The sequence below is a fragment of the Cynocephalus volans genome, chromosome 5 (assembly GCF_027409185.1).
Source record: "Cynocephalus volans isolate mCynVol1 chromosome 5, mCynVol1.pri, whole genome shotgun sequence".
NCBI classification, from domain to species: domain Eukaryota; kingdom Metazoa; phylum Chordata; class Mammalia; order Dermoptera; family Cynocephalidae; genus Cynocephalus; species Cynocephalus volans.
The window spans coordinates 36,255,151-36,265,596 of NC_084464.1; the positions used below are offsets into that span (position 1 = coordinate 36,255,151).

Consider the following 10,446-nt stretch of genomic DNA (forward strand, 5'->3'; position numbering starts at 1 on the left):
TAGACTATAAAGCTTATCACTTTCACAATCAATTTGACACACATTGAAAATAAAAAATACAAACAGAAATATTAATTATTTTAAACAATGCCTGGGAACAGCACCTCTTTCCACAAATTATTTGAATCATGAATTTAACCTCACATTCTTCAAATACTGCACACTTGGAATTTTTTACATGATTTTTTTTTTCTAGAGGGACCTATTTGGTCCTGCTGTGCATAAACACGTGAGAGGAAATGGTGAGTTGAAGGAGAGTTTCTCTGCGACTCTGGACTAAAAGTGAGGAAAACTACTTTTTCTGTCTGCCACCTCTTCACCGGCAGAACTCACCCAACAGAAGCGCTTGTTTATGTGGGATTAAAATGAGAACAGTGGCAGTCTGGGCTGGTGAAGAGTTCCAGTCTGGGTCTAACCACAATTTTTTCTGTCTCACTGGGACATCTAAGGCTGTTGCCTTAACTTTGTTTTTAATCTATTTTGTCATCCACAAAATAAGGAATACTTCCTACAAAATACCTGAAAATTCCACCAGGGTTTCAGAAGCCATGTGGAATGTGGTGTTCTGAATATCTATTTCACAAGACTTGATTTTACTTTCACTTTAATACCAGTTAAAATGAAGGGGTTTTCCTGGTGTCAAAGAAAGTCCAACATGATACCCACTCATCTTTTAAAATCCTCAGGGCAGTGATCCTGGTTATTTCACTCACTGAACTGTCAGAAGCAAGTTAGCATGGGAGAATGTAGTTTTGGTAAAGATGTATGTAACAGTGCTCAGAATCTTCCCATGTGGCAGAGAAAATTCTATGGATTTCAGCCAAAGAACATGTAACTAGAAAATGGGAAAATAAGAATATGTTGCATCTAACCCTTCATGTCTTAGGACACCTATTCAGTCTCTTCATTTCTGACCATGATCCAAAGAAAGGGTTATCTTTGCCTTAAAACATTATGCTCCATATATATATATACTAGAGAACTCATCTTATAATTAGAATGCTCTCCAAATCTCTAAGAAACACCATAAGAAACAACAACCAAAAAAATGGTACTGTTATTTATTTGAACCTTAAAAACAGTATTTGCATTACCTTTGTATGAACAGCTTCCATTGGTCTTTTTTTGTTTTCTCCTATGTCCAAGTAACTGAGGGGAAAAAAACAATAAGCGTTGCTTTTACAGGTTTTGAATGGTATGCAAATTTCTTTTTAAATATCATTTAAAAGTAAAGCTAAACATAGGAAATACTTAAACCTAAAGCAAAATGTAACAGCTACTAATTAAAAGCAATTGTAGTAGTAAGAACTGCTTTCAACATCATCAACCAGAGCTGACACGTCTACCTTGAACTTCAAGAGAATTGAAGTTTTAGAAATACGTTCTCCTATTAGGTAACATTTTTTTCCCTAATAGTTAGCTACTCACTACAGGTACTGTATTTCAAATTCTTATGTGAATTTGATGAAAAGAGTGGTTTGTGTGTGGAGCTGCTTAATAGTTCCATGAATTGCAGACTTTAGGTCAAAGGAAGTACTGACAGCACGCATTAGTGTAACAACTGGGAAAGGCTGGGAAATTGTTTTCCCTGTGAGAGCACTTTAAGGATACAGAAATTCTCAGCCACGTGGGATGGTTTAGGTATTGGTTCAGCTAAGAGATAGATGGGTATACTAGTTAACCTCTGGAGATCCCTGTTATTCCATTACTGTTTGCTACAGATATTAACTAATGATCATTCTTTGGCTACTGCATAAGCACAACCTGAAAACTCTATTCCTTTGTTAACATCAAGCTGTAAGTCCATTACTGTGATGTGGTTCCAGCTTTAAATGGTGCTTTAAAACTGTGCTTTATACATGGAAGGTTCTAAATAAACATTTTAATATTAAAAAATATAAATCTAACATTTAATTTATAACCATAGATAGATAGATCCTTTACCACAACTACTGGAATTGAAGAGTTGCCAAAAACAGTTTATATTAGAATTAATTCTGGATATTGAAATGTTTTTGTTGTTGTTGTTTGCTTTTTGAGATAAAATACTTTAGATAATTGAAACCTCTAAATATTATCATACATTTCTCCTATGTAACAGTAGTTACATAAGACAATGTAAACTCTCCCTCTGTATTAGCAATAAAATGGGTTCTTGGTGAATCTGCAGGGACCAATTTTTAATGAAATATCAAAATATTCTCTCATGTGCAGGAAAGTGATCTCAGATTTACAAGATTAATGTAGTAGGGTCAACTTCCAAAACTGTATAAGGAAAGTTGTGGGGACGGGGAAGAGTTAGTAGCTGGGGAATGGGTAAGGGGAAGTAAAAGAAAAAATAGAAAAAAGAAAAAAATGAATAGAGAAAGTTTTGGGGAAAATAATCTCTAGAATTCTCTGCTCTAAAATAAAGGGTTAATAGCTACCTAAAGCTTAGTTATGGTTTCAAAAATATTAGAAAAGTCTAAGTGAAAGAAATTCAAGCAGGAATTTGATCATTTCCATTTTTAAAATATTTTGCTGTCTTCCCCATCATCATTTAGGGTCTAAACGAAAGCACACGAATTACCCTCAATACATTTTGGAGTTTCTTTTGTTCTTCCAGTTGCTTCATTTGTTATATAAACTTACAAGTGCTAAGCTTCAAATATAGTCAGCATGTAATATACTAAATCTTCTTGGCTTGTATCATTATAACCATAGATACTATTCCTTTACATAAACAAAATAAACTAGTCATCTGTCAGCATGGAAAACTAACCATGTACACTCTTTTATAACAAACTCAGGTTTTTGTGTGTGAATTAAAAGCAAAAAAAAATGCAAATCTGACATATACATACACACATACATATACAGAGTGATTTGAAGTGCACTTTCTATTTGGTTTGAAACTTTATCTTTTTTATCTTGTGAGATGGGTAGTGTGAATAAACAAAAGAAAACATGAATTGCTAAAGTGTATCTAAAATAGTCAGCTGTTCGTAGATTTTGAACCAGATTGTCATTTCCATAAAATTGGAAATAATTTAATAAATAATAATTTAACTAATTTAATAAAAAATAAAGTATATAATAAAAGGGATTGAACATAGAGATGCCTTACGTTTATATAGCACTTTGGTGTTTACAAAGCACATTCACAGCCACACCATGTACTTTTCACTGCACCCTGTTGAGGTGGGAATGGTTATGTTATTTTTCTGTATTAGGAAGCTGACTAGCTGAGTTAAGTGACTTGCCCAAGGACAGAGAGCTAATAAACAACTCAGTCTCAAGCCGCTTGGTTTTAAATTCTGGCTTTCTTTTGAACACACAGCTTAAATTCATTTAGCTCTTTTCTATAAAGTTAGACAAAGCATACTTAAGGAAGGCTTCAGGGAAGGGAAAAATAAATCCAAATGTATCCCTCACCTTCCATAAAAAGAACATCTCGCATAACAATAAGCAGAATGCCTAGAACTCAATTTAAACAAACTTAGGAAAGGAAGGATGATATTAGAGAACTTTAATGATATTTGGAAAAATATTCCTATTCTATTAAAAACAGAATTCACAAGCATAGATTTATGGTAAAGATTTTTTTTTTCTATCCTGGGACCCAAGATGAGTTTCAATTAAAACATCATTCCATGAAAAAGTATGGAATGTTGAGTTACCATATGATCCCAGCAGTTTCACTGTTAGGTATATACCCAAGAGAAATGAACATGTGTTCACAATTTTTCACAGAAACATTATTCATAATAACCAAAAAGTGAAGCAACTCAAATATCCATCAACTGCTTAACAGATAAACAAAATGTGACATGAAATATTATTCAGCAATGAAAAGAACGAAGTGCTAAGTCATGCTACAACATGGATGACCTTGAAGATATTACAGTAAGTGAAATAAACCAGCACAAAATGCCACATATTATATGATTCCATTTATATGAAATATCCAGACTAAACAAATCCATAGAGACAGAAAATAGATTAGTGATTACCAGATGACAGAAGGAAAGGGAAATTTGTAGATACAGGTTTCTTTCGGGGATGATGGAAATATTCTGAAATTAGTTTGTGGGGATGGTTGCACAACTTCTGTGAATATACTGAAAACCACCAAAATGGGTGGATTTATGTTATGTGAAAGATATCTCGATAAAGCTGTACAAAACAAACAAAAAAAACTATGGTATATAAAATATTTTTTTAAAAAACTTATGGAATACAAAATTCTACCTGTCCAATAATGCCCACCCCCACCAACTCTCAACTCTCAACTCCCGCATAACTTTATTTTTCTACTTGCACTTCACATTAAAATTGTTGGTGTGCATGTAGTCTCTCTCTTGTTAGAGCAGAAGCTCTAAAGATAAGATGTCATGTTCGTTCATCTTTGTTCCCTTCACAGACCTAAGCACAGTTTGCAAATTCACAGAACATGTTGCCCGGAACTGTGGAAAAGCGACCCTTGTCCTTGAAGGGCTAACCATCAGGCAGCTTATAGACAAGTACAGTAAGGTAATAAACTTTTCCAAGCATTATGCTAACAGGAAAAACACGCGGGCGGTGGGAGGAGGGTCACAAAAGAGGGGCGTTGTCAATTTTACTTGGAACGAAAGGTTGAAAGAATTTAAACAGTGGAGGAAAATGCAGAGCAGTTTTCTCCTCTGGTGATAACATAGTATCCAATACCTGGAAGCAATTTTAAAGAAATCTTTATTTAAACTAAAAGGATGAGTTCCAAGAAAAAATAAAGGGTGCGGGGGAGCCAAAGAAAACGCAAAAGTGTCCGTTTGGTTACTAACCATACAAGGATACTTTTTAAAAGATTTATGTTATGTACAAATTTCAAGTCTGTTCCTACTACCCAAGTGAAATTCCTTCCCCAGTCAGTTTCAACCTCTACCCCCAACTGCAACGGGAGTTTTGAGAGGCATGGCACCGCGAAGTCACAGCCCCTCAACCCACTTGAAGTGTGTGTGGGGATGGGGTCATTGCTTTCTCATGTCAACCACACACCGTAGTGCATGCACCCTGAAATGCTGGGCGGTGGGGCAGACCAACTCACTTGAGTTTCTTGAAGGCTTCCTGGCCCCCAGCCACGTAGTTGCCCCCGCTCTGGATCTGGTCTAGCTTCCGGATGCGGTGGCCGGTCCGCGGGGTGTAGATGTTCCTGACGGCCCCAAAAGGCGCCTGAACGCCGCCCGTCACCTCCTTCAGAAAGACGTCGAAGCTGGACACCTTCTTCTCGTGGATGACGACGCGGCGCCCCGCGAAGAAGGGGTCCCCGTTGCGGTACACCAGCACGCTCTTCACGACCGGCTGAGACAGGTGGCTGGACTTGGCGCCGGTGCCACTCATCTTCCCCACGGGACGCCGCCCCAGCTCGCTGCTCAGGCGGAGGCACCTGCGCTGCCCCAGCGGCCTCAGCGCACACAGCGCAGGATCGCGTCCTGAAACGAACAGGACACTGACAACCCCAGAGGTAAAAGAGGAGGGACGGCCGTGCGCCTGGCGTCCACCCCGCGGAGACACTGCACGCTGCAGGCCTCACGGTGGACGTTCGAGTATTTCACCAGGGTCTGCACGACCAATCAGCGCTCGCGGTGCGCGCACACTTGTCTCACATGCTACCTGCAGAATCAAGGTGTACCACCCCGGAACGCGAGCCCCGCGAGGGGCTTTAACCAGGCCAGCCCAGCGAAGGTAGACGGGAGAGAGGTGGGAACGCACACACACACTATTAATATGGTGAAACCCAGTTTCTAAAGTCATATCTGCTACTCTTTCCGAACAGTTTAAATTCTTTTCTCATTCTCCTGCTTGCTCCCAAATTAAAGAAATTAAGATCCTGGCTGGAGTTGCCCAGATTTTTCTTTACCGAAAAATAAATGCCTAAAGTGCATTGAGAGAGACAGACAAGGGGCGCGTGTCCAGAACCCCTCGCCCCGTCCCTGATGACCAGCGCCGCCCAGTGGCGAGGCTCCGGTGGGGGCATTATTTGAACACAGCGGAGAGCGGCGCGCAACCGAGTCCCGTGGGGCAAAGGTGGGGGGCGGGGAGCGATCGGTGGGGTCTCTGGAGAGGCGCCCACAACGGTGGTACCTACCGACACTGGAGGGCTGGTGAGGGGAGGGGGTGGCGGGGGCGGGAGCTCGGGGCGGGGGCGCAGCGGGGCGGCTCGGCGGGCACCGCGGTGAACTCGGAGGTGGCGGCGCGTTGCTGTTCCTCCCGCTGCCGTTACCTCTGCGGGCCTCCCTCGCCCCGGGGGAAACGGAGTTGTTATTTCCCGTCGTTTCCATAGTAACTGTAGCCTCGCCCGGGAAGCCGAATCCTTGGACTAGGCCTGGCGCGCGCCTGGCTCCCTTGGGCTTTGCTGGCCGTCTCCCGCAGGGACGCAAAAGTGAGGGGCTTAGGGGATGAAAGGTAAACCTGGGTCGCATTATCTTGCCGTCATTTAATGAATGGACACCTAGTGTGTGTCGGGCCTTGTGCTACAAGTTGGAGATACCGAGGATAACCTGCAGTCATTTGAGTGCCTGCCACGTGCCTAGCTTTACGCAGGGGTGAGGGGTGGGGAGGGGGCAAGTGTTCACTGCCACAAGTCTACATGGATAAATATAATAACTGTCCAAGAGCCCACATCCATGCCATCTGAGTAGATTGTTAGATCAGTCTAGGGAGTAAGATAGGGGAGAGGAGTTTTGAGAACATAAGCAATCTCAGCAAATCGTTGCTTTGTCCAGTCCAGTCTGGGGCATGCACATTATGGAACCAGGAAAATTCCCTTTAAAAAGTTGAAATCTTGCAGCTTATCTCTTCGAGTATTCTCTTTATTCTTCCTAAGACCTTGCTACTATGTGTCATGTCCAAATTTCATTACTGGGTGTTCCTAATTCGTCATATATGAATAAAAATAATAATAACTACCTGTTAGGTCCCTGGAACTGAAAACCTAATTTTTATAAAGCCCCCACCCTTCGGTTTCATTTCTCTAAATTTCGTTCTTCAAGGTCTCTGCCCCCGCGAGATGGCTAAGCAAGCTGTACCTAGAGTTAACATTGTAACTGCTTCCCCTGGCTAGCCCAAGGTTTCTGTCTCCCCAAGTCTGTTCCCATGAGCAGGCTATATCCGGAGTTGAACATTGTGACCGTCTTCCTAGGCTAGGCCAGACGCCAATCTTATCCCTGTAAGAATAACACTCCGCTGCCTCTAGGTGCTGACGCCAGTTTTCGGCTCAGCAGGGCAGGTCCGCTTGCGGCTTGCTAATAAAATCTTTTCTTCCTTTACCTGGCTAGCGTCTCCTTCCTCAGTGACCTTACACTACCATTCATTGAACACTTAACCATGTATCAGGCATTATGTTAGGCACTTTACCTAGATTGTGTAATTTAATGTTCACAGTAATCTTCAGAGGTATATATTATTCTTTCAGATGGGGAAACTGAAATGCAGAGAAACCAAATTTACCTCAGGTCACATACAAGGGTTTAAAGCCAGTTCTCTTATTCCAGAACCACCCTAACCACTGTGTCATACCACTGTGAAAGGTCAATGTGTGGGACATTGCAATCCGGGCAGAAACATTTTTATATAAGTCATGTAATACGTTAATGTCTTGAAAGTTAACAGTTTTCAAAGGGAGACCAAAGAGGAAAGAACAATACAGACAGAAAATAGAAGAGGGAAATTTTGTGAGTTGGTTGTGGAGAATACACTGTTGAGGGATGGATGGAGAAAATACCTGGGAAAATGTGTGTAGCGTAATCCTGCCAACGACGCCAATTGTGGAGCTAGGGCTGGGTCTGAAGCTCACAGACCCCTCGAGCCCATTCACAACCCTTCACACCCAGGTCGATGAGCTAGGTAACCGGCAAAAAAGTCCTTGGAGCCTTGGCTGAAGTAGGAATAGTCTTTATTTAGCACACACGTCTAGGAGCGAGGCAGTCCACAGAGAGAAACTCAGAAACTCAACTGCTACCGGCAAAGTCCAAAGTAAAACTGAAACTGAGCAGCTGCCAGCAGAGTAAACATGTTCTATTTTTAGACGCTTAGCTGCCAGCTCTGCCAGCCAGCACTGCTTCACAAACTCAGGAACACACAAAAGCAATTAACTAAAAAGATACATTGGTGCACGTGTGCACTAACTCCACCCACACAACTTATTTACAAGAAATGTAGAGGGAGCCTGACTAAATTATCCTGTTTTCCTCACAATACACATTTCTCTTCCTCATAGAATACGTTGAAATGTGGCAGAGAAACAGCAAGAAAAAGTGTCATTATATTTGCAATCTCTCTCTCTGCTCCTTTTGCTTGCTGGATTGGTTTTAGAGTTCTTCTCTCTTGTGCAGAATCTCAAAACTGAGCAAAGGGAGAAGAAGCCAGAAAGGTTAGACAACCCTGATCAGGAACAGCTGAGGTAGAGTGAGAAGCCATTTAGAATGGATGCTGGGAAACCTTTGAGAGCACACACAGAAAGAGAGGGAGGAAAGAGTTTCGTTTTTAAGTTTCTAAGTGTGTGAAGTTTCTAAGTGTGTGAAAGGCATTGAGAATGAGAGAGATGGCCAAAGAGATGGCTTAAAGAAGTTCTGCTGTGTGTTAAAAATAATACCACCAAGGCATGTGGTGTTTCTTCAAGCGCCTGAGTAAATCTCTGAAATTATATTTCAATTATATCTTCCTGCCAAAATAATAATAATTTTGATGTAATACTGTGCTAAAACCAGACCACATTGCACCCTGGGTTTATAAGTGTTCTTCAGCCAATCCCCAAGTTCTACCAATTCTACCTCTCAAACATTGCTTGAATCCATTTGCTTATCTGCAAACCCATTTCTATTTTCCAAACTCAGAGCACAATCATCCCCTAAAAGGTTACCTTGTTTCCAGCTTTGTTATTATCGGATCCATTCTTCACAGAACAGCCAGCCTGAAAGATTGTTGGAGAAACCAACCTGCTGAATTCACTTTCCAGCTTAAAACTCTTCCAATGCTTGGCATTCTTCTTCAGGATGAAATCCAACATCATCAACATCAATTCCAAAGCCCTGAATATACTGCCCTCATTGCCTTCATTCCCATATCTTCTCAACAACTCTTCCTGTGGCTCTCCAAAGTCAAGACATGCCCTTTCACTTCCCTGAATATCCCTTTGGACGTACTTTATGGGCCTGTATCCCCCACCACCATTTATTTGGCTCCCTCCAACAGATACTTCAAGTCCCATCTTAAACGTCACTTCCCCAGGAAGACTTTTCTATGCCACTTTCTAGAATTTATGAACTATAATTATAAATTTTGCATATTTATATGTTTAATTACAAATCTTTATGTAATTATATGTTTAATCTTTGTAGGAATATGTTTATATGCATAAATTCCCTAAGGCAAAGGATTGTACACAATTTATTCATCAACATCTTACCAGTGCCTAACACAGAAACTGGCATAACATAGTAACTACTAAACAATTATTTCATGAATGAATGAAAACCCATAAAGTGAATTCTGAGGTGACCCATAGCTATTTATCTTTAAATTCTACATAAACCAAATATCGCATTTATCTAAGTTACTATTTTCTTTCTCTGAAAAATGTTCGCAATTTCTTGTTGAGAGGTTTGATATCAGTGAAAAAGTTTGCAGTTCACTAAAATGTGATCTGCAAACACAACATTAAAATGGCAGGTTTAGAGTTTGGGAAAAGGAAAGTTGAGAGAATTCACACAGAGAGCTTCTTTTTTCTCTGTACTGTAGAAGAAAATATTATCTTTCCTGGATCTTCCAGTACTTAGTATCATGGTAAATGTAAGGGTTTAGTAAATATTGGTTAAATTAATCTGATCGTGAAGGGTAGTTATTACATGAAGGAAGAAGGAAGAAGGGGTGCACCTTGAGGAGAGTTGAACAGTTGCTATGATGTGCCCAGCACTGTGTTAGATAAAATTATGGGATATATGTGTTCACACATGGCTTCTGCCTTCAGTGATCCCTTAAAGAGAATATTGATAGACCTCCATTCCCAATAACATGGTGAACTAAATATCCTGATCACTCTCCTTCTAAAATAATCAAAAATGCTGAATTATTTGAAATGTCTACATCTTTTTAAATGCGTTGCCAATTTGGCAAGAATGGAAAGAATTCAGAAAAGCCAAAAACCGAGTGAAAACAGAAACCCTAGGAGGGTTAACCGAAATCAGCTTTAACCCTAAGAATACCTGCCCATGCCCTGGTGACCTGGACCTGTTGTTTTGATGGCTGCACAGGGAAGGAGGCACAAGAGACAAGTCTAGGGCCTCCCAGGGTGGAGAGTCTGAGAGGACTCCCCCATGTGAATATGGAACCTCAAAGAGTTAGACCATAAACGTAATTAAGGGTTGAACAAGAAACTAATCCTCCTCACAGAGCAAGAACAGCAAGGAGATATGCTTATTTTTACATTTGTGT

The 10,446-nt window shown here is 40.8% G+C and overlaps 1 protein-coding gene across 1 annotated transcript in view; it reads right to left on the reverse strand.

The window, feature by feature from the left end:
• Nucleotides 1-5,355, reverse strand: part of DCDC2 (doublecortin domain containing 2) — a 168,318-nt gene extending 162,963 nt beyond the window's left edge. The window contains exons 1-2 of the mRNA XM_063098187.1: nt 5,063-5,355; nt 1,095-1,149 (exon numbers count right to left, since the gene is read on the reverse strand). Of these exons, the coding sequence (XP_062954257.1) occupies nt 1,095-1,149; nt 5,063-5,355 (348 nt within the window). The remainder of the gene's footprint in view (nt 1-1,094; nt 1,150-5,062) is intronic.
• Nucleotides 5,356-10,446: the final 5,091 nt, after the last annotated feature.